The sequence below is a fragment of the Callospermophilus lateralis genome, chromosome 4 (assembly GCF_048772815.1).
Source record: "Callospermophilus lateralis isolate mCalLat2 chromosome 4, mCalLat2.hap1, whole genome shotgun sequence".
NCBI lineage: Eukaryota > Metazoa > Chordata > Mammalia > Rodentia > Sciuridae > Callospermophilus > Callospermophilus lateralis.
The window spans coordinates 19,239,843-19,264,853 of NC_135308.1; the positions used below are offsets into that span (position 1 = coordinate 19,239,843).

The 25,011-nt window shown below is 36.8% G+C and overlaps 2 protein-coding genes across 8 annotated transcripts in view; both read left to right on the forward strand.

Annotated features, from left to right (window-relative positions):
- The window catches only part of Klhl2 (kelch like family member 2), a 91,665-nt gene extending 85,927 nt beyond the window's left edge, over window positions 1–5,738 (forward strand). For 2 of the 3 annotated variants that reach the window (XM_076853644.1, XM_076853645.1), the window contains exons 14-15: window positions 3,161–3,304; window positions 4,608–5,738. In XM_076853644.1, coding sequence (XP_076709759.1) covers window positions 3,161–3,304; window positions 4,608–4,636 — 173 coding nt within the window. In that variant the 3' untranslated portion in view covers window positions 4,637–5,738. The remainder of the gene's footprint in view (window positions 1–3,160; window positions 3,305–4,607) is intronic. The other variant, XM_076853646.1, reaches the window with a different exon arrangement.
- Window positions 5,739–11,007: 5,269 nt separating this feature from the next.
- On the forward strand, window positions 11,008–24,784 carry Msmo1 (methylsterol monooxygenase 1). 5 transcript variants are annotated; one of them, XM_076852342.1, is made up of 7 exons: window positions 11,008–11,095; window positions 14,293–14,387; window positions 15,345–15,633; window positions 18,946–19,094; window positions 20,428–20,554; window positions 22,272–22,426; window positions 23,757–24,784. In XM_076852342.1, the coding sequence occupies exons 3-7, from the start codon at window positions 15,379–15,381 to the stop codon at window positions 23,947–23,949; spliced, it is 879 nt and encodes a 292-aa protein (XP_076708457.1). In that variant the 5' UTR covers window positions 11,008–11,095; window positions 14,293–14,387; window positions 15,345–15,378; the 3' UTR covers window positions 23,950–24,784. The 5 variants fall into 5 exon arrangements, with proteins under 5 accessions (XP_076708457.1, XP_076708458.1, XP_076708460.1 ...); XM_076852343.1 differs by having other exon boundaries at window positions 11,010–11,095; window positions 14,289–14,387; XM_076852341.1 differs by lacking the exon at window positions 14,293–14,387 and having other exon boundaries at window positions 11,017–11,095.
- Window positions 24,785–25,011: the final 227 nt, after the last annotated feature.

A 25,011-nucleotide genomic window follows, 5' to 3' on the forward strand; every position in this document is an offset into this window, starting at 1 on the left:
GCCACATCCCCAGCCCAATAGTTAGCCTTTTTTGATTGTGACAGACCACCTGAGGAGAACATCTTAATGGAGGACAGATTTATTTTGACTCATAGTTTTAGAGATTTCAGTCCACAATCCTGGCTGCATTGTTTCTGGGCCTGTTGTGAGGCAGTACATCATGGTGGAAGGTGTGACAAAGGAAAGAAATGGCAGTCAGGAAGCAGAGAGAAAAGAGGGGGCTGGGCACAAGACATACCCTTCCAGCATATGCCCCCAGTGACCTGCTTTCTCCAACTAGGTCCCACCTCGAGCAGTGTCCACCACCTCCCAGTAATGTCCTCAGCTACGCACCCATCAGTGATAACCCATTAGATTAGAGTCAGAGTGCTCATGATTTAATCACTTCCAGAGAGCCCCACCTCTGAATGTTGCTGCACTAGAGACCACACCTTTAACACGCAAGTCTGTAGGATACATTACAGGTCCAAATCATAACAACAACAACAACAACAAACAGAAAACAATTTCAAGAATAGAACAGTGTTCAAGATTAGAAAGTAACTATAGTCAACTTTCACTTAATGACAGAGACAAATTTTGAGAAATGCTCATTAGATGATTTTCTCATTGTAGGTCAGTCACTTCACATGTCCTCTTGATGCCATCAAGAGCCACAGTAAACACAGATTTCATTCAGTCACCTAAATTGGGACAAAAGGACTGAGCTGGCAAGGAGAGCAGGGCATGAGTTCCGTTTTTTTTTTTTTTTTTTTTTAATACCTTTATTTTGTTTACTTTTTTTATGTGGTGCTGGAAATCGAACCCAGTGCCTCACACGTGCTAAGCAAGCACTTTACTACTGAGCCAAAACCCCAACCATGAGTTCAGTTTTAAGTAAGTGAGAGCATTGTGTAAATTCGAATTAGCAAGCAACATTCAAATCAGATTTCCCATGTTTTTATATGTATGGTGAATTATGACATTAAGAATGGAGGAAAAATTTAATTAGATTATAAATAACCTGTCAATACTTAGCACGTCTATAATAGGTTCTCAGTACATGTTTGAACTGAGAACAAAGTGAGGAAGTACACCAAATAAACTGGAACCGTTACAGACTGCAGGAAAGCACATGATTTGGCTTTCATCTGCCTAAAAGAATTCTGGTGTTATGAATTAGTGGATTAATAGAATTGACATCTTTTGGATATATAGCTTATATATTTAAATGTGTGTAGAGACTGATTTCCTTTTCTGTGGTGGAGTTTTCTTTCATCTATGAGCTCCTTGTAGATGTAACTGGAGAAGCTCTTTAAGAAAGCAGAAGCCAGGTGTTGTGGTGCACACCTGTAATCCTAGTGGCTCGGGAAGCTGAGACAGGAGGATCGAAAGTTCAGAGCCAGCCTCAGCAATGGTGAGGCACTAAGCAACTGAGTGAGACCCTCTCTCTAAATAAATATACAAAATAGGGCTGGGGATGTGGCTCAGTGGTTGAGTGCCCCTGAGTTCAGTCTCTAGTAGCCCGCTGAGGCCCCCAGAAAAAAGAAAACAGAGCCCCTTACTCATCTGTCACAGCCAAGACATTCTAGAGGCCATTTTATCTTTTCATAGTCATGTGTCATCTGTCAGTAAGCTGTAATACAGACTTGCATACAAATACAACAACTTTGGGGAACTTGTATGCAGCAGTATTTGGCTCTTGGCTTTCAAGTATTTGAACTACTTCAAAGTGATATGAGTTTAGCCAGGTATATGGTGCATGTCTTTAATCCTAGCTACTTGGGAGATTGAGGCTGGGGAATTGCAGGTTCAAGGCCACCTAGGTAACTTAGCAAGACCCTGTCTCAAAATGAAATATAAAAAGTGCTGGGGATATAGCTAAGTGGTAGAGTGCTTGCCTCAGATGTGAGGCCTGGGATTAATCCTCAGTGCCTAACGAGGTACAGGGAATAAAAGGTAGGAATTTGCTTCCTGTGACAATAGTAACACAGTTGAGTAAAACAGAGACAGTCCACTCCATTCAAGTACACTTTTAAATGCTGTGTAGTAATGTGGGCTTGTTATTTTATGTTAAAAACTCTATAAGCATCTATTAATTAGGTTAGCAAAACCATCTTTAAACCTACGGAGACTAGTATGGAGCACCATTCTTGTGGATTCTTTGACATCCTATAGTATCAGTTCATAATATTTCCAAACATTTATTAGGATAGACAAAAGTAAATTGAAATAAAAGGTATTTTCATTCAGCAATTTTCTTACTTAAAATGTATATTGAGAAACAATCACACATGTATTCAAAAAATCATGCAAAACAATCCCTATTCATTGCAACACCATTGATGAGCAAAAAAAAAAAAGGAAATATCTATCAATAAAGGAGGAGTAAATAAATTATGGTATTGAATATGTGGGATACTATACAGCCATTGATATTGAGTGGATCAATATTTTTTAACCTGGGGAAATATCCAAGGTATATTGTTTGTTGGGGTAGGTATTAAGTAGCATGTATAGTGTCAGCTACTTTGGGGTTAAAAAAGAAAGTGTTTTGGTGTATTTGTGTGTATGTATATGTATATGTATACATATATATATACATATATGTGTGTATATATATATGGGACAGGGAGAAGTCAGCCAGAGTTGAGGTCAAAATTTAAATGATGATTATTATAGAAGTTTTTGAATTTTTGCAGAAATGAGTTATTTTAGTAATCAGATAATACTGTTCTCTGTGTTTAAAGGAAGTAAGATAGTTTATTATTCAGTATAAAAATAAAATTAAGAAAAATTTTTATCCTTTATTAATATATATTTTTTCCTTAGGAGTTTCTAAGAAGCTAATTTTGTGAGGGTTACATTTTGACCTAAATTTAATTTTTTTTTAAATAAAATGAGGAGCAAAATAGTTTCTAATGTATGAAGTAAGGTTGTGAGGATTAAATGAAATAATGCATATATAAAGCAACTGCTGCATAAGTGACATAACAGTAGTTGCTTAGCAGTGGAATTATACTCTCAAAAACAAAAGGAATTCTTTACATGTTCATCTTTTCTTACTGCCTCCTTTCAAGGAAGAAGTTTCTCTTTATCACCTCACCAAACATGTATAGGGTAGTTCTTGATTATCCAAAGACTTTCAATAATTTTTTTCTCTCTGCATATTTTTTTAAAGGGGTTTGTGCAGTTAATGGTCTGTTATATGTTGTTGGAGGGGATGATGGTTCCTGTAACTTGGCATCGGTAGAATATTATAACCCAACAACAGATAAATGGACAGTTGTGTCATCTTGTATGAGCACAGGGAGAAGTTATGCAGGTAATAGTTGTCTCGTTTTCTTAGTCTTGTATTATAAAAAGTTGACATCATTATGATTAACAGGTTTTTCTAAGAAGAAAGTTTTTTCTCAATGTATATTTTTTATCTTATTCTTAAAATAATTTATATTGGATGTGTAATTCTGAAATAAAGCACCCGTATTTGTTTGTCATTCTATAGTCATTTAGTTAAAATACCAAGTCTTTGCAGTACAGAACATACAGTAAATTTTAATATGACCAAAATCTGTATACTACAGTGAGGAATACACTATGTGGCCAGGCTTTATTTCCTCAGATAGCCAGTAAATATGGTTGCACAGGCGCACACCTGTAATCCCTACTGCTTGGCAGGCTGAGGCAGGAGGATCTCAAGTTCAAGTTCAGCCTGGGCAACTTAGACTCTGTCTCAAAATAAACAGAAAAAAAGGGTTGGGGATGGAGCTCAGTGGTAAGAGTGTGTCTGGGTATGATTTCTGGTAATCCTTCCCACCCAAAGGTCTGATCCCTTCCCATGGCCAGGCTACAAGAGATAGAATAGTTAAGCTATAGAGTAATTTTAATTTTCTTAAACCATATCATTAGTTGCATTATAAAATAAAATTTTCCATTCTCTTAGAGAAATGAATATATATATATATATGAAGTCTTTAAAACTGTATGTTGTTGTTAATTATTCTGATGACAGTGTTTAAATATTTGTATGTTTCTAGAATGTTTCTTTAACAAAATCGATCCAATAGTGGAGAAAAAAAGAAGTCTATACTAATTAACCATCACTGTTGTTTATGCATCGTCCAAAACAACACTTCATAGAAGAACTATTACAGTAGGATCCCAGAATAACATGACTCAATAATAGGTGAATTTTTTCAACAGTTTAATTGAGATATAACTGACATACAGTAATGTATATTTAAATATACAATTTGGTTACTTTCAACATATGTATACATCCATGAAACCATCACCATAATCAAGATAATAAATGTATCATCCCCTATTTTCTTTCTGCCTTTTTGTGTAGTAGGTGAATTTTGGTATTTTCTAAATAAAGTTATTTTCTCCAAATTGTGTCTGTAAATTCTAGTTATGGATTAAGAAGTCAGATGTAGTCCCAGTTTGTAACTAGAATTCACTGTGATTTAGATTGAAATGATAGTAACACTAAACTGTAAGAAGGAGATTTTGAAGCATTATATTTGTTCAGTCCCTGTGGCTTTGGTAATGTAGAATTCGGTATCTTCGTAGAGTAACAGAATGCTGCCTGTGATGTCTGATTTATTTCTTCATTTTTTGCTCAGGGGTCACAGTTATTGATAAACCATTATGAGCCTGAAGGACATTTTCGGCATATTTACACATGAGAAACAGGCTTCAACAAGTATTTCTGAAGTGACTGAGAATCTAGCACTTCTCCACTTGTAGCTGCACTTTAAGTCTCAGCAGAAGATAAGATCGTCTGCCTTTATAGGCCTCGGATACTGAAGATTATTTTTGGTAGAAGCACTGTGTAGGCTTTTTCTGCAATGAGCAGCAGCTGACTGAATTTTAATAAGAAACCTGGACTGCAGTACTTACTCTGTAGTCTTTAGCTAACAGTTGCTTTCATAAAGACTAGTTCTCATCACCCTGGAATGACTATGGATTATTTTGTGAAGGAGGATGAAGTTAACGTGTGTTCTTGTAAAATTAAGTTTTATCTTTATTCCTTCTCCTGAAAATCTATATACCCAGGAACTGAAAATCTTTGAACAGGTATTAAAATCTGCGTAAGTATACAAAGTGATTGAGGGATAAAACTATTTGCTTTTATAAATATCTTTGATTACATGAATATAATAAATTGTGTGCATATAAATGTGTGTCTATATGCTTTCCTTTAAATGTTTGAAAAGATGTTTGAAACTTGATTATACTATTTATAATTGGCACAGTACTTTGAATTATGCCAGTACTACATTGTAAAACAGAGTTGTATTTTTTGATATTTAACAATGCTTAACACTTTAAAATGCCACTTCTGAGGAATGAACATGGTGTAACACACTTGAATATGTGTGATGCCAAACTTTTTAAAATAAAGTATAAATTATGCTTATTTATTATTTTCTTTAGTTTAATCTTGGTCATGTTTTGGTGTGTATTTTTAATTTTTTCTTAAAGTAACACTTTGGCATGAATATAACTGCAGGTTTTTGATGAATATAATGAATGTATGGAATTCAACTGAATTTGCATGGTCTTAAGACTTTTTCTGTGTGTATAAATTTAGCTGCTATTAACAGAAGGAGAGAGCTTTCTGTGAGTAGCCATGTGCTTTGATCAGATACAGTTTTTCTGAGATCTTCAATTAATCTCACTTTAAAGATGACCAAAACATGTCTTTCTTGAATTATCTTTGAATAAAAGTTTGTATATTATTTGTTTTACAATGTCCTTGATTTTTATCTATTAGTTTGATACTAACAAAGTTGTTTGTTGAAGATTTCTGTCCTTTTGTAAAAATTTGCAATTCCCAACTTCACAAACCTGTATTTTTAAATTTCTTGCCAAAGTAGCAGGTAAGGTAATGCATTAAATCATTAAGTGATAGCACTGACATTGATTCATCAAGAACAGGTAACCATAACCATCAAGGAAAGTTTCTGAAGGATCAGTAAAATGTAAGGTTCATAAATTTCTCTGTCCTTCACAGTAAGCAGGACACCAGATAAAGATAAAGCAAGTAGCACTGGATAAAAAGAAAATCAAAGGCAAAATACTCTCTCTAAAGAAAACATTATGTAAGAATACCTAAGAAACTAAGAAATATATAAAAAAGAATCATGGAAATGTGAGTGGGATCTTGGGGTAGACAGCTGTGATGGCAGACAGAGTAAAAAGGAAAGAGAAGGAAAGGAAGTGAAAGAGGACTGTGAACATTTTTCATGAGAATCACTTGAAAAGTTAATAAGAAGAAAGCATCATAAATAAATAAATAAATAGAATGACCATTAAAACAGAGGAAGGGAATGGGGGGAAGGAGAAGGGGAGAGAAAGAAGATGCACCAGGGACTGAAATGCAGCAAATGTAAGAATATGTCAGAATGAATCCAACTATTATATATGATCAAAATGCACTATTAAAAGCATCAAAAAGGGCCTGGGGTTGTGGCTCAGTGGTAGAGCGCTCACCTAGCATGTGCGAGACACTGGGTTTGAGCTTCAGCACCACATAAAAATAAATAAAATAAAGGTATGTCCAACAACAACTAAAAATATATTTTTTAAAAAAACATTGAAAATAAATTTTAAAATGCAAATTTTATATTATAATGCACTAATAAAAGCTTTAAGAAGTTGGTAATCATGAGGAAAGATAGGATTTTTACCTAGTTAATATAGATTCTTCAAATCTAAACAGAACCACATTAAAATACTTGGTTGAACCTTCTGTTATAAATGAAAATATAAGGAATTTAGCCAGAAAATACCTGTGTTCACTTTGAAAACATCAATTTCTGCATTAGTATGACTCCTGGCAGGCCTATTGTCAATAAACACGCTATAGAGGACTGGGGATATGGCTCAAGCGGTAGCGCGCTCGCCTGGCGTGCGTGCGGCTGGAGTTCAGCACCACACAAAAGATGTTGTGTCCCCCGAGAACTAAAAAATAAATAAATATTAAAAAAATAAATAAACACGCTGTAGGTCTAATAAAACAGCAGAACCAAGAAAAGGGTGAGGATATTATCCTTTCTTATAAAAATGTAGGGGAAAAACCCCTCAGTTTCTCCTACTGTACTCACAATGCAAAACACTTCTATGATCAGGTGAATGTGGAGTTTTCCCCATACCATATGATTCTCCGGTGGACACCCTAAAATTCACTTCAACCTCTGCCTGAAGACCTACTTGTAGATAGTGTCAGATCCCACAGGTTGAGTCTGCAATCCTAGAAGATTGCCCCCACTTCAGAAGCTTATTGCAGGTCTGAGCCACTAGTACTTAAACGACCAATTGGCCACAAACTGGGTTTCCCAAGACATCCTCCTTGGTTAGATTAATTTGCTAAAATAGCTCATAGAACTCAGGGAAACACTGGTTCAAAGGTATTATAAAGGATACAGATTAAGAGAAAGGGGGAAGCACGGAGCTTTCATGCCCTCCGTGGGCCCACTGCCCCCTCAGCACCTCAGCACCTCTGTGTTCACAACCAGGAAGCTTATCAAACCTTGTTCATGAGTTGTTTTTTTTTTTTTTTTAAGAGAGAGAGAATTTTCTTAATATTCATTCTTTTCAGTTATTGGCGGACACAACATCTTTGTTGGTATGTGGTGCTGAGGATCCAACCCGGGCCGCACGCATGCCAGGCGATCGCGCCACCGCCTGAGCCACATCCCCAGCCCGTTCATGAGTTTTAACAGAGCTTGCTCTCTAGCTCTGACCCCCTTCCCAGAGGTTGGTGGTTGGGGCTGAAAGTTTCAATCCTCTAATTCTCTAATCAACTGTCTTTCTGGTGACTGGTACCATCCTGAGGATATCTAGGGATCCCACCCTAAGTTATCTCATTAGCATAAACAGGTGTGATCATTATGCTATTTATTAATTATTCATAACTATTAATAATATTGTTCATTATAAATAAATAGCAAGACATTATCACTCAGGAAATACCAAGGGTTTTAGGGGCACTGTTAGTATGAACTGTTGGTGACAGGAACAGAACAAAGACCAAGCATATTTCATATCATATCACAGTTCTAAACACAGATATTCCATGAAACTATGAATGTGAATTAAAGATTTATTTAAAAATTTTAAAATTTTTTCTTAAAATATAATCTATTAGGGTAACGAAGTCTTAACTACTTATGTCTTAACACCTGTCTTGATTTTGTCTTTGAAACATATTAGTTTGCAGAAGTTTGTCAGTAGCTGGATTTGTAATATTGATTTCAAAGGCCTTACACATAACCTCCCCTCCCCAAACCAATCTGTCTTTCCAGTTTGAAACATCTTGTGTTTTTGTTTGTTTGTTTGTTTCGTTGTGTTTTGTTTATTCCTCTAACACAGAAGTGCTCCCAGCTGTTCTATTGTATGGAAAAAAAGAGGTCAGAAGTTAAGTCAGAAGGTATCTTGGAAACCTCATCAAGAAATCAGTCCCAGGTTTGAGCAGAGTTCAGGGCTGATTAGTGTACCTGTGCTGTGAAGTAGCTCTGCCACCTACTTGGCTTAATTTGCTTTGTTGGCTGTTGTGATGGTTAGGGTTAAGAAGATTGATATAAATGCTCTCTTCCTGTTTCTTGAAGACTTCCTGAAGGAGATGGTACTTAAGTTGATAGGGAAGGGAAAGGATGGCTGATTATTCCAGGAGGAAGGGCTGGTCTGTTCAAAAGCAAGGAGAGGAGTAATAGCAAGAAATTAAGAAACCATACTAAGGGCCTTTACATGATATACATGTATTAAAACATTGCATGCTGTATGTATTTACAATTTTATATGTCAATTATACCTTATATGAAAAAAAGGGGTTTTCAATGGCTCAAATGGTGCCCTTATACAATTTATTTTTATCTGTGTATTTTTGGGTAGATTATTTTATTGTTTAATAATTTTTAAAATTTATAATGACAGCGGAATACATTACAATTCTTATTCCACATATAGAGCACAATTTTTCATATCTTTGGTTGTATACAAAGTATATTCACACCAATTCATGTCTTTATACATGGACTTTGGATAATGTCCATCACATTCCACCATCATTTCTAACCCCATACCCCCTCCCTTTCCCTCCCACCGCTCCCTATCTAGAGTTTGTCCATTCCTTCCACATCACCCTCCCTACCCCACCATGAATCAGCCTCTTTATATCAGAGAAAACATTCAGCATTTGTGTTTTGGGGGATTGGCTGACTTAACATTATTTTCCTTTAACTCCATCTAATTACCTGCAAATGCCATGATTTTATTCTCTTTGAGAGCACTAATCTCTAAGGTATATAAAGAACTCAAAAAGCTAAGCACCAAAAAACAAATAACCCCATCAATAAATGGGCCAAGGATCTGAACAGACACTTCTCAGAGATGATGTACAATCAATCAACAAATATATGAAAAAATGTTCATCATCACTAGCAATTGGAGAAATGCAAATCAAAACTACTCTAAGATTTCATCTCACTCATCAGAATGGGAGTTATTATGAAGACAAACAACAATAAGTGTTGGCAATGAAGTGGGGTAAAAAATACATTCACACACTGCTAGTGGGACTGCAAATTGATGTAGCCAATATGGACAGCAGTATGGGGATTTCTTGGAAAGTTGAGAATGGAACCACCATTTGACCCAGCTATCCCTCTCCTTGGCCTATACCCAAAAGACTTAAAACTAGTATACTACAGGGACACAGCCATATCACAGCACAATTCACAATAGCTAAACTGTGGAAGCAACCTAGATGCCCTTCAATGGATGAATGTATTTTTTAAAAAAATGTGGCATATATACACAAGGGAATATTTATGTATTTTTTAATATCTTTATTTTGTTTATTTTTATGTGGTGCTGAGGATCGAACCCAGTGCCTCACAGGTGGGAAGGGGCACTCTGCCACTGAGCTACAGCCCCATCCCCTACCTGTGTATTTTTAAATGCACCTTTTTCTTAAGTAAAAGCTTTGGTTCTCTAAATATGTATTATAACATCTACACACAGTACACAGTATGAAGAAATAGTGTGAAATATGCCTAGCTCTGAAGACAAAGTATGTTAAGCCCCAGCCCACGTCCTCAGGCCATCATTGTCCTGGGAAGGAATTGCAATGCCCACACATGGGCATGCTCAGCTCACTTTCTGGGTTAGGTTGAAGCTTCAACGAACCCAGGTTAATTGCCATCTCCTTTGATGTAGAATTACCTTCTAAACCTTTCTGAGCCTGTTTTCTCATCTGTAACATGGGGATAATGGCGACTACCTATCTGGGTTGTTGCAGGATTTATGTGGCATTTGAAATTCTCTACTTGGTTCAGGGGTTTATTAAGGGATACCTGGGGCTGGGAAACAAGGTGGAAAAATAAAATCCAGTCACTAGCTGTGACTTACATTATCTACCTGTGATCCTTATTTTGTGATCACTAAAATGACACAGTAGTGTTATGTCACTAAGTTATCGTGGCATTTTAAGAAAGGATGCATGTTAATGTACTCAGAACAGAAAGCCCCCAATAAGGTAACAGCTGTTGTTGCTGGTGACCGAGGAAGGCTACACCGTCTGTAAAGAAAAACATCCAGAAAACTCATTTGTACCATTATCTTCCTGGGTTTTGATGATATAACCTTCCCGGGACTTTGGCCTGGTACTCTGTTCCGGGCAGCACTAGTGCAGGACAGGGACTTGGCTGGACCGCAGTTGCCAAGGCAACGCCAGGCGGCGAGCGGGGCGGAGTTCGACCCCGCCCCCTCACGCTGTCAGGCGCTTCTGCGCTTCCCCGCCTCCAGGCGCGCTGCGGGCCCGGCCACTGGCTGGACGGCCGGATCTCACTATCCTCACTCCATCCGCGGAGCCAATGGCTGGAACCGCCAGGGATTCGTTGGCTCGAGTCACACGCTGCCGGCAACGGCACTGACCAATCATCGTGCGGAGAAGGCGGGGCTAGAGCCCTTACAGGCCAATAACGACAGGAGGAACCAGGCTCACCCTCTAGGCTCCACCCCCGAGCTAGGAGAGTTAGCTTCAGAGGCCGCAGCACCTGGCCGAGTGCGGGCGACGGTGGCCTGCGGTCTCTTCGCTAACGTCCAGGTACGGGGGCCGGGAGAGCGGCTCGTGCGCGAGGAACGGGGAGCGGGCCGGCTCAGACCCGGTGATCCGCGAGATGGAGAGGAGCGGGGTCAGGTTGTGGATTCGCGCGCTGGGCGGGACGCTGCATCGGTACCGGTCACCGGCGCCCGCAGTATGTGGGGTTAGGAGCAGAGTGCTATGGAATCGCTGTGACGGATTCTCAGGTGCCCAGGAAAGCGGGTAGATGCCGCTTGATTGGAAAGGAACAGGTGAAAACAGATTCCCGAGGGCTGGAACTGGGCGGAGCATGTTTCTTGACCGCGCACATTAGAAGGTAGTTGAAGCACTGAGTTGTAAGAGTCTTGAAACTTAGAAGCACTACAGGGGAAACACGAGGTGTTGTGTATGCCGTGCGGCTAGTGGGACTGGGAAGGGCGGCTGAGAGGTTACCGACGGATGAATAGGAGTTCCTTAGGAGGACCCTACCGAATGCTGTTTCCTGGGGTATGGAAGGAAGAAGCTCAAAAACCTGCAGTGCTCAGAAATGATATGAAGTGTAGGATCGTGAGAATGGGAGAGATGAAGAGCCGAGAGGTCTGACCGGGCCTCTTGGGCTTCTCAGAAGGCCTTAGTCTTTATCTGTGGGGAAGCTGCCCCCTTGAACCTTGAGTGTTTTAACCCTAGTGTTTAATGCCAGTTTCTATCTAAAGAGGCCAATGCCGGAGACCCAGCATCTCCAAAACATGAGGGCGTTGGTACAATCTGGGTTTCATTAAGGTAAAGTGCCACGGGACAGACATTGGCAGACAGCTGAACTTGAAGGTTTCTCAGAGAATCAACAATAACTAAGTCTCTTCTTCTTTTTTCCTGAGAATCTAATCAGCCTGCTCCAGAGCAGCTTTCAGTCAAGCAGGTGGTCCAAGGGTGAGAAAACAGAAAAATCATTCTTGTAAAAGCTTTTTTCCTTTCTCTTCTTTAATTCCTGTTTTTTGCCTTTGTTCAGTTGACAGCAAAGTATCTGTTTCCCTCCCTTGTTTATGGCGGGCAAACTCCTGAACGTTAATTGAACCAAGTGTCTCAGCATTGGTGAGAGCCGGAGGACATTAGTCCGGGCAGCTCAGGTGGGAGAGATTTAGAAGCTCCTTTGAGATGATTTAGTAGGTGAAGGTGTGATTCACCCAGTTAGGCATTTAAAGAAGTAGAATATTTGGGAGGGGTGGGGAAGCGGTTGCTGAACTTGTGTATGTTGAGTGTGATACTGCCTCTGAACTGTCTTAGGTGGAGATGGCTGGTGGTCTTTTGGGTAATCAGAACCTAGAGTTTTGGGGAGAGGGCTAGAGATAGAGATGGCAGCTATCAGGGTATCTTTTTTTAAACAGGAAATGGCTTGCCCATGGTAAGCTTGAATCGTTGGCATCACTTGGAAACTTTTCCAGCTTCCCTTCTTCCTCAGAAGCTATGCCACACACATGGGAAATTGGAAAACACTCATCTCCTGAGGGGTCTTTTGATCTGCTGTTCCCTCCACTCAAAACATCTCCTTGATTCCCCACCCCACCTTACTGTTTTAATCTGGTCACTTCCTTCTCATGTTCCATGTCTCAGTTGAGATAGCACCTTTCTCTAGAAACTTAACTTGCTCTTCTGTGTCTTCAGAGCACTCTGTACATTCTCCCCTGTATTGTTCTTATCACATAATGTTATCATGATTTGGTTACCTCTCTGCATTCCTGACTAGATTTTGTGTTTTGGGAAGTCGGGTGAGGGCAGCTACAGCACAGTGACTGCACATAGTAAGCGCAAACTGAATATTTATCAGAGTGAATACCTGTGAATCCCAAGAACTTAGGGAGAATTAAAGAATAGAAATATCAAACCTTCCAGTTTTGTTAAGTACAATAAACAGCAAAGAATGCTTATTGGATAGGCAGCTAAGAGAGCCTAATGATTTTCATTAGAATAAATTCATTGTAGTGATGAGGATAGAAACTACCTGGGCAAGGTGGCACACACTTGTAATCCCAGCTACTCAGGAGGCTAAGGCAAGAGGATCCCCTAGTTTGGGGCCAGACTGGGCAACTTAGTGAGACCCAGTCTCTAAATAAAATTAAGAAATTTTTAATGTAGCTCAATGGTAGAACATTTGCCTGACATGCATGAGGCCCTGGGATTGATTCCTAGTGCTGTAAAAAGAGAAAGATTGCAGTTTGCTAGGAAGTAAACAGGAAATGAGAAAATGAAGACAGCTCACGTAGAATACTTGGTTCAGGAACCTATAGTAAACTATAAGAAGGATGTCCATTTTATTTATTTTATTTCTTATTTAAAGTAACAGTATAGCATAATGAATCAGTCAGGCTTTCCTCCACTTAACATTTGTATAAGTTCTTTAAGATTTCTAAACCTCAGTTTTTCATTTACAAAGTGAAGATGACAAAAGTACCTACTTCATGAAGGTGTAGTAAGGATTAAAGTTAAAATGTATGAAGCGTGTAGCACTCTTAGAACACAGATCCTGGAACATAAAAAGTGCTCATTAATTATTAGCTTCTTGTAGCTGCTATGTGCCTGGTCCTAAGCAAAGTACTTTACATGTATTATTTCTTGGACTTGCTGAAAGAGCTATTATTTATTTTTGTAGATGATAAAACTTGGGCTCAAGAGAGGTCACCTAACTTGCTCAAGGTCACACTGCATTGTAGAGTTAGGCAGTGACCTCAAGAAAAATGAAGATGGGAATGATTATCTTATTATGCAACTTCAGAGGACAGTGGAGACATTCTTGGTGTGGGAGGATTGCTGAGTGACAGGAGTCCAGTGCGGGTGTGGGGAACAGTTCAAGCTTGAAGCCCAGCTCAAGAGGCTATGAGTCCAAAAAAGAGAAATGCAGCAGTGGCCTGGGAGAGGTGATAGAGGTTAAGAAAGCTTTTCTCCAGAAAGGAAGACTTGAGGGAATAGGCTCAGGGAAGAGGAAGTTCAAGCGATGAGAATAGGATGGAAAGTGAATTCAGAGACCTGGAAGAAGTTAGCTATGCTTTCTCTTATCTCCCATGTGAAATGGGATGAGAGGTCAGAGTTCAAAACATTTGAAGAACTATTAAGAACTTTTCCATGGTTTTAAAATTATTATTATTATTGGACTAGAGATCAAACGCAGAAATGCTTTACCACTTAGCCACAATCCCAGCTTATTTGTCAAATTTTTTGTTTTGAGGCAGGGTCTCATTGAGTTGCCGAGAGTCTTGCTATTGCTGAGGCTGGCCTGAAACTTGGGATCCACCTGCCTCAGCCTCCCAAGTCCTTGGGATTTCAGGTGTGTGTCACTGCACTGACGAAATATTTATTTTTTGAGTGACTGTCATAAATTAGGTACATCAGTGAACATTTTCAGAAAGTGACATTCTTAATAAGGTTTGTCATATGTGTGTGGTTCTGGGGATTAAACCTAGGGACCTTGGTACTGCTCCAGCCACCTCCCGGCTTTATCCTCCAGAGTAGCTGGGATTAGTTTGGGATTACAGGTGTGTGTCACCATATCTTGCTGATTCTTTTTCATTGTTAACCTATGAAACTAATATTTGTCATATATAATACAACATGACAGTTTTAAAGATGTAAATTGTACAGAAGGTACAAAATGCAAAGTGAGATTTTCCTCTTCTCTTCCATAACCCTCCACCCCCTAGAGAGAGAGAGAGAGACATTCTCTCTTTATATAATCTCTCTTCGTAGATTACCACTCCAAATTGTTCCCTTTGTGTCTTTGTGTACATTTTTAAAATTTGTATGTATTTCTGTGCACAAGCATGAGAATGCTTAGATAAAATACCCAAGTATACTTTGTAACCCTTTAGCATATATTGGAAATAGTTTTCTGAGTTTGTCATTTGATCTCTGACTTTGGTTATGAGTATCTTTTTATTCTCCAGTCAGAAGAATTTAATTTTTAGGTAGTTATATTTGCCAGGTGTGTGCTCATGCTAACCCCCTCCCCACATCTTATTTTGAGACAGAGTCCTGCTAAGTTGCCCAGCCTGGCCTCGAACCTGTGACCCTACCACCTCAGCCTCCCAAGTAGCTGGGATTACTGGCACAGGAGTGCCACCATGCACAACTCAGTTGATTTTTTTTTTTTTTTTTAATCACGTGTTTAGAACCTGAGAAATTGGTATTTGTTTAATAATTATCCTTTGTATAACTATCAGAAAGTACATTTTGAAAACTGTTTTTCAGAATTTCATTATTCAGCTTATTTGTTCACTTGTTACAGAATTGTAAGGCTTCGTGGTGCTGAGATTTGAAAAATGGCAACAAATGAAAGTGTCGGCATCTTTAGTTCAGCATCGCTGGCTGTGGAGTATGTAGATTCACTTTTACCTGAGAATCCTCTACAAGAACCATTTAAAAATGCTTGGAACTACATGTTGAATAATTATACAAAGTTCCAGATTGCAACATGGGGATCCCTTATAGTTCATGAAGCCCTTTATTTCTTGTTCTGCTTACCTGGATTTTTATTTCAATTTATACCTTATATGAGAAAGTACAAAATTCAAAAGGTAAGTATGATGGACTAAAGTGTTATAATTAGTATTGGTGAATATTATTAATGTGAATATAGTTTTGTTTTGAAAAACTCTGAATCAGTACTATTCAGTAGAAATATAGTGAAGCCACATATGTAATTAGAATTTTTAATCCAGTAAATCTAAATTATCATTTCACCAAGCAATCAAAATAAAAATATGCTTAACGAATATGTTGCTATTTCATGAGTTTTGAAATTCAGCATGAACTTTGCACATATTTTAACCCATCTCAATTTAAAGTATTCAGTAGTCACATTGTTAGTTGATACTCTGTATTGGCTATCACTGCCTTAGATCATTATTGATAATATTTTGGGAATTGCTTATTAAATTGGGCTTTAAGTAGATGGGATATTTGTCTAATTTGGGCTTCTAACGTTTCATGTTTAAACTGGCTGGACAGCTGGAAGTGTAGCTCAGTGGTAGAGTGTGTTCGTTGCCCTAAAAAGTCACATCTAACTACCACATAGTCTTGGTATGAAGTAGACACATGAGGGTGTTCATCTGTGGAGAGCAGTTTGCATTCGCTGAGTGTGTGCATTTTGTGTCATCAGTCTGTTGACTTCATCACATCTCCTAGTGAGCCACTTTTTAATCTCTTGGGATAATGCAGGGGAGTCAGGGAAAAGATGAAGGGAATTAAAAGGGATATGGCCCAAAGGAGAATGTTCTATCAGCCTCATTGAAGGTCACGTAAGTTCCAAGGTACTTTTAATAAAGGTGCCTTCTATGAAAGGTGGAATTTACTTTATTTGTCTTAAGGTCTGATGAATCTGGGGGTGATTCTGGCTGCTGGCAGGTCATCCATGGGTTTATTTATAGGGCTGATTCACTGTATGACTGGCTAGGTAGAAGCATCCTATTCTTTCCTTGTTGGCCTCTGCAGTTGACTCATTGATCAGAGGAAGTAATCTTAACAGAGGAAACAAAAGGTTTTCAGTCCTGGGTATGTGAATGGCATTAAAATGATATGTGGCAGAAGAAAGAGCAAGTAGTGATCCAGTTAGGTACAACTAGTTCTTTATAAACAGATTAAAAGACTGACTAGTCTGGCTATAAGCATTGCTTAGCACATCCTCCTTTTTACCTAGTACTAAAAGAGTAATGTCAAATCAGCACAAGTTTTCGCAACATAAAACCATGTGTTAGGGGTTTTATTACAGTAGAGGGTTGTTTACAACAACAACAAAATATATCCCAAAAAGTCAGTGTAGGTTTATACAGGCTTCTTTGTTTTTTTGGTACGGGGTATTGAACCCAGAGGTTCTGTACCGTTGAGCTACATCACTATCCCTTGTTATTTATTTTTTGAGTAAAGGTCTTACTAAATTGCTAAGGCTGACGTTAAACTTGTGATTCTCTTGCCATAGCTTCCTGAGTAGCTGGGAATCACCACACCTGGCAGTTTTTGCATTTTTAAAGCAAATATTCTGATTAGCATTGAAGTTACAAGAAGATTTCCCAGTGCTGTATAAATTCTAAGATAGAATATTTTTAAATTATATTATTTAACACAGAGAAAAAGCATTTTTCTTTTTAAAATTGCCCCCCCGCAACAGAAGCTGCTAATTGGTAATGAAGTAGTACTAAATACTTTCTGCTTTCCAAAGGAGTAGACAATTTGACAGTTAACACATGTGTTTGCTAGTTAGAAAGAAATATTATGGGAATGAAAAAGTGAAGTAGGCCTTGTAGGATCTCTTTCTTTTAGAAAATCATACATTGTAATAATTCTCCAAAAATTTTCTCAAAGATATATGTGCTAAAAACTTCTGAAATCTGTGGCCCTAAAGAAGGTATTCCTCCTTATTAGGGTATAGTTAAGAGATATCTTCTTGACAAAAATAGAAAAAGCAATATTTTAAAGTAAAATATAGTAATCTTTGATATTGCAGTAGGCTTGAATTTTTTTATTGTTAATAATCTTTCTAATTAATATAAACTAAACAGTATAAGCATTATGGTTTTATTTACTATCATTGATTAAACTTTTTAATTTTTATAGCTACCTGTGCATCAGCTTCTATCTAGGAAATTAGAAGCACCTTCGCCACCCCAATCCGAATCTTCAGTTTATTTTGTCCTCAACCACAGACTGAAGTTTTAGAGCAATGGGGCCAAATAATGCTCAGAGTAGAAATACAATTGTAAATTATTTTGTATAATCTCCACATTTATTGTTGAGGAAGTAAGCATCCCAGGTTAGTTAATTGGTTAGTGGCAATCTGGTATTAGAGCCCAGGTCTCTGGATTAAATCTTAGATAAAGATTTTTCTTTTGTTGGGAAGATATCCTAAGAATTTCAAAAACAACTGTATCAAGAACCTAGATTTCTGTTGCTAATAACTGTGTAGTCCTGGTCAAGATGGTTGACCTCTTTTGGGACTCTGATGAGCAGTAGTACCCATATTTTGGATATTGTGAGGACATTGTGGTTAAATTTTTATTGGCAGATTTCTTAATTTTTCTTTCTTTCTTTCTTTCTTTTTTTTTTTTTTTGTGGTGCTGGGGATTGAACCCTTGTGATGTGAAGCAAGCATTCTACTGAGCTATATCCCCAGCCCAGATTTTTTTAAGTATAAATGTTTAAAGCAATACTACTGATAACTAATATTTGTTATCAACATCTTTTTATAAAACCAAAAGTACTTTTTCTCAAGCAGCCCTTTAAATTAATAGATTTAGTGTTTTTGATAATGATTTGCTAAGCAAGTTGGATCCTTATGAGTTTTTCTGAACATCTCATTACATTGATCTCTCTTTTCATCTTTCTTAAAGCTGTGAACTTCATCTTCAGGGAACATCTCTGAAGTTCTTCCAACTCAAAGTTGAATATAATTCTGCCATTGTATGTGAACAAAATGTATTTATATCTTGGGATGAATACTGCCAGATGCTGGGCGCATCAGTTTGCCTGAGTAATAAAGCTTCTGATGTTGTGTGTACAGTTGCATCAGTTGGGGTCACCCAGCTGTAATCCTAGCATAACTTATTTCTTTGAAACTTCTGGCAAAAATAACTGCATAATATCTTGGCAGCAGACTGGAGAATTAATTCATTCTGCAGTACTCCTTTGGTTTGTTTCAGATCAGTATAACTATTAACAATTATTTTTTATCTGTTTAAAGTAGCAATAGTAATTGTCAAGAATTTAGAAGAAAGGATGTTGTGATTCCAGAGTCTTAGCTACTATAACATAAAATTCACATAACTAAGATAGAATTAAGGTCTGTTGAAAATATTAAAGAGACTAATATTAAATATTGTGATTTTTCTCCTTAGGATAAACCAGAAACATTGGAAAACCAATGGAAATGCTTTAAAGTACTTCTTTTTAATCACTTTTGTATCCAACTGCCTTTGATTTGTGGAACCTATTATTTTACAGAATATTTCAATATTCCTTATGATTGGGAAAGAATGCCAAGATGGTATGTCCATAAAAATTTGATATTTGTACTCAATTCTGGCTTATCATCCAATTAAATTATGCTTAATATTTGATCTTTATTTGTTTGTTTCTTCTAAATATTGGAAGTAAATAAGTATTAGGAAAGTAAATGATTGAGCATCTTTTTATTGGGTTTGTGGATTAGTGGTAAAGCACTTGCCTAAGCATGTGTGAGGCACTGGGTTCAATCCTCAGCCCCACATGAAAATAAATAAATAAAGGTATAAAAAAAAAGAAAAATAAACTCTTGCAGAAACTTAAAGGATTCCTAGGTTTTCTGTATTTTAATGTAATATTTTATTGAAAGGTAAGTTTCAGGCATTACAAGTTTCTGTGGCAGCCTTTATATAATTGTGTACAGATATACATGCTTATCCTAAGAAATGGCACATACGTGTAAGTATAAAAATCAATGGAAGATGGGAGAATATGTATTCAACAGGCTGCAGATGCAAAATATTTTAAAAAAGAAAAATATTACCTTTACTGAACACTTCTCATTCACTAAATAATACAGTATGGCAATTATTTATGTTAGGTATCATAAGTAATCTAGAGATGAATTAAATGATGGAGGATATGCATCATTTTATGTAAGTAGGTTGAGCATCCGTGGATTGTGGTATCTGTGGGGTGTACTGGACCCAGTTTTCCTGCAGATAGTGAGGGATGACTGTTTTTTCTACATTCATGGGTATTCATCATATAAAAGAAGTCCTAAGTATTGTGCATGTGTATTATAAATTATTTTTTGCCATTTCATTTCAATTATGTTCTTGGTTGGAAAGGTGATTTTACTATTATTAATCTGAATTTATTTTTTATTTTTTATTTTTTTTAATTTTGAAATAGGCTTTTCTTATGTTGTTCAGGCTGGCCTTGAATTCAGAATCCTCCTGCCTCACCCTCACAAATCCCACCTGTGGGATTACAGGTGCACCCCAACTAGGGATGCTTTCCTACATTTCCCACCCTTTTTAATTTCTTATTTTGAAACAGGTTCTAAATTTCATAGGGTCTTATTAAGTTGCTGTGCTGGCCTTGCACTTGGAATCCTCCTGTCTCAGCCTTGAGTAACTGGGATTATAGGCCTGTGCCACTGAGCCTGACTAGTGGTCTTGAACTTTACTTCAGGTTATATCATATAGCTGTACCTAGCAGTTTTGAGAATTTGTTGATTAATATGTATATAATCATGTCAAACTGGTAGCTGGGTATTTGGTTTTTAATAATATCTCAAGTAGTGATTCCAAGAAGTCTGGGTTGTTGGAGTTGTTTCATATTCATAATATTACAATATTTTCATCCCAAAGGTGTATGCTTTTGGCAAGATGCTTTGGCTGTGCAGTCATTGAGGATACTTGGCACTATTTCCTGCATAGACTTTTACACCATAAAAGAATATATAAATATATTCATAAAATTCATCATGAGTTTCAGGTATGTTAGAATCATATTTAATGCTTTTTTTCTATTAAAGGCAAAATGTCTACTTTTATTGCCTGAACATTTCAAAAACTTGTTGTTGATGTTTTAGTTCCTTTTCTTTCATCATCATTATTAAGAACATAGCACACATACACAAGCAAGTTTTAAAATTTTCTTCAGTTTCTTAATTTCATGGTAAATTTAGAACTTAAGGAAAAACATTATAGGAAAAAGTTCAGATTTTTATCTCATTCCCAGAATGCTATATTGACACAGATACCTAGCAATTTGATAATGGCTATAGTAATGGTAGGATCATTTAAATGAGATCCCCAAGTAATAAATCTTTAATGTTTAAACTTCTAAAACAATTATTGACTTAGTTTTCACATAATTTTAATCACAGAGCTGATTCTAACAGAAACAGTTAAAAAAAAATCCAAACTACTTTGCAATAACTGTACAATTGGATTATAGTGGTCTCTCCTCATCCATAGGGTGCACTCCAAGAGCCCCAGAGGATGCCATAGATGGGATACTATACTAAGTACTGAAGCAGTTACTAAGTGACTAACCTTTAGGTCATGCATACATGGACAAATGCATGGGATCTATTGGACAAAGGGATAATTCAAGTCTTAGAAGGAATGAACCAACATTTCATCACACTACTCAGAATGGTGCACATTTTTAAGAACTTATGAAATGGAAAATTTCAGAAATAAACAATTCATATTTTTGAAAAGTGGTTGACCTAGGATAACTCAAATCTTAAAAAATGAAACAGTGGGTGAGGAGGGTACATGGTGTGCTAAATCAGGCATCCCTTTCTTGGCAGAATAAATACAAATTCATAAATAAAAACTTAGAGTCCAGGTAGGGTGACACATACTTGTAATCCCAGCCACTTGGAGACTGAGATAGGAGGATCATAAGTTTGAGACCAGTCTCAGCAACTCAGCAAGACCCCGTCCGTGGTAGAGTGCCACAGGGTTTAATCCCTACTACAAAAAAAAAAAAAAAAAAAAAAAAGTTCAAAGTCAGTTGTTTAATGTTATTATCTTAAACCATTAAAGACAGTTTTAAAGATTTTTATATCCCTAGACCTTTTGATTGGTAGGAACAAAAAGATACTTATTATTGAGAACTACCATTGTTTATATTTGTTGATAGATGCCATTATTACGTATAGAAACAATGTAATTTTATAAAACTATGAATAAATAGAATAAATGTGTTAGTAAGGGAGTGAAATCAATTACACATACATATGCATGCAGAAAGATTTATTTTAAGGAATTGGCTTGTGGGATTTTTGCTCCCTGGCAAGTCTGAAATCCTGGCAGGGCAAGGTTATAGGCTGGAAATTCAGGTAAGAATTGATGTTGCAATTTTGGGTTCAAATTCCACAGAGCAAGAAGCTGGAAACCCAAACAGGGTTTCTGTATTACACTCCTGAGAATTCCTTCTTGCCCAGGAAGCCAACCTTAGCTCCTAAGGCTTTCAGCTGATTGGATAAAGCCTGTTTCATTATAGAGAGTAATATCCTTTACTCAAAGTCTGTTGATTTCAGTATTAACCACATCTAAATAATACCTTCACATAGAAAAGTCATAACAGCAAAAACTAAGTGGTATTAGACCACACAATGAGCATTGTAGCCTAGCCAAGTTGACACGTGAAGTTGTCCATCACAATGTATTAATGAATTTGTGCACTATTTGTTTAGGCTCCATTTGGAATGGAAGCTGAATATGCACATCCTTTGGAAACCTTAATTCTTGGAACTGGATTTTTCATTGGAATCGTGCTTTTGTGTGATCATGTGATTCTTCTTTGGGCATGGGTGACCATTCGATTGATAGAAACCATTGATGTCCATAGGTGAGTTGTGGTTTCTTTGGGCAGAAGATGTTAAATATATTTATTTTCACAGTGATAAGATTATCTTTATTTCTAAGTAGACTAATAGAAGTTGATCTTTTAAGAATATAATCATGAGATAAAAGTTCCAAGTAATTGAGATGTTTTTATATCCCAATGTTATCGTTTTTATAGTATAGTGGTAGTATATTATTTAGGCAAAGTAAATAAGACCATCAATTTCTAGATCCTTCTATATTAAACCTAAATCTGACTCTGATTTGAATAAATATACTGAAACCTTTACCTTTCACTGAATAAAGCTGTTTCTAGCCTCTGCTCCTTAGCACTGATGAGAGTCTTGCTTGTAGTATAGACATATTTGGATGCTTCCTTTCTGAGAAAGACGTGATAAATTTTTCATATTGAATGTCATTTTAAATGCTTAATATCCTAATTTTTCATTAGTTTAAAATCATGTTCATTGCATTTTGACTTGGGATTTTGAACTAAAACAGGGAATGCAGAATATCAGATCCTGAGAATTGTTTTTGAATGACTCAAGTGGCAAAATTAATGCTTCCAGACCTAGGCAGAGAATATCTTTCAGTAGAAAAATGATTACCAATATCCCTGTCATTTTTTTTTTTATTCTTTTACTCCTGTCTCCTTCCTGCTCTTCAGCCTCCTAAAGGGAGGGAGAGTTTGGGGTGAGTCAGACTAGTATGACTATAGATATCCCATTTTGGATATGTGGTGTTAAATAAAGGAGGATGCTATAAGACCATCATATAAAGGGGGCTCTTTTTGAAATCATTTATGTTCATCCAATCATTTATGTTCTATAGAACAGCACACTAGTATTTTAATTAATTGTGACACATTTAATTTCAACTGACTCAGAAATCCTAAGAAGGTGCTTTGATACTTGATGTTAATTTCATGTAACTTTTCCTAAAAAATGCATAGTGGTATGGGCTTTATAACTCCTCTTTCATCCTCTGATGTATAATAGAATTTTCATAGATTGTTTTTTAAGTTTTTCTTTTTTTTTTTTTTAATGGTGCTGAGGATAGACTCCAAAGACGTCATGCATGCTAGAAAGTGCTTTGCCACTGAACTATGTCCCCATCCCTTAAGCTTTTTGCTTTTTTTGTTTTTAAGTTTCTTCAAGTGGTTTCTAAAACATGCACCTTTTTCCATTCAATCTTTGCAAACATGTCATAAATTAAATGATATAGGCAAAGTGGAATGTTCCTTGAATTAGTTAATGAGCACATGACTTGATGAAAATGTCAGTTTTTCGAGGTGTGTTTCTTTTTCCTTAACAATCTTTGTCATTTTGTTTCAGTGGTTATGATATTCCTCTGAACCCTTTAAACCTCATCCCTTTCTATGCTGGTTCTCGGCATCACGATTTCCACCACATGAACTTTGTTGGAAATTATGCTTCAACATTTACGTGGTGGGATAGGATTTTTGGAACAGACTCTCAGTTTCATGCCTATTATGAAAAGAAGAAGATGGGAAAAAAGACTGAATAAATAACTCTTGTACACATCCCTGAAGATTCACTTTTTCCTGAATTGAAACTGGTAGCTAACATTGCTTCTGGGGAGCAGAAATAAGCATGTGTCTTGGCTGCTAAATGATACAACAACATTAACAACCTTTATCTTCCTAGTGGGAACTTTTTCTACTTTACATACAAGTTCTGTATATGTAGGAATAAATAAATATATATTTGAGTATAATTTTCATGAGGAAGTTTTAAAGGCCATGTTGTTAACCTTACAAAAAAGTTTTCAGTGATGGAAGAAATATACTCCCCTACCCCTCACCTTCCCCTGGTAATACCAGAGGCCTGAAGTTGACATTGGTCTTTGGGTCTTTAGGTCTTTTAGATATTTGTCATTTTAGAAAATTTTTAATAATGGTCCTGGCCTTATATTTAACTTGAAACATTTATTATAGATTTTTGCCTAAAATTGAAATATCATGAATTAAACCACATCAGCTGATAACAGTGAGTGATGGATCCTGCCAAATCAGAAATGGCCAACATCAACACCTTCTACTCTCATTTGGAACTGATGAGTCTGGGGTGAATCCTTCTCTGAAGAGTCATTATTTATTGCAATGCGGCATAAGCATCTATAAATAGTGTTTCTGACTTCAGATATAAGTGAAATATTTTGGTCTAAAGTTTTTTCAAAACTTGAAAATTTAAAAAAATATTAAGGAGCTTTATTTCTGTTATTTAACCTTTCATTTTTGTTTATCAAGTTTTCATTAAGGATGTATCTTTGAAATTTTGTGAACTGACTTGCTGTATTTGCACTTTGAGCTATTGAAATAAATGTGATTCTTGTCTGATTATCTGGTTTCCAGTTTTGAACATTAACTGTCAACTTTTATTATAAGGAAAAGTACAGAAGTCATTAAATTATTGTTTCATAATAAAAGGACTTAGTTCTATTTTCTGAAGTGCCTCACTGTTTCCTGACAGTTTCAAAGTGTGTTTATCAGGATTATCTCTCTATTGTGGGAAATTCCATTGACCTAGTAAAGTAGCAAATAATGAAGTCCGTTATGCTTAGAAAATG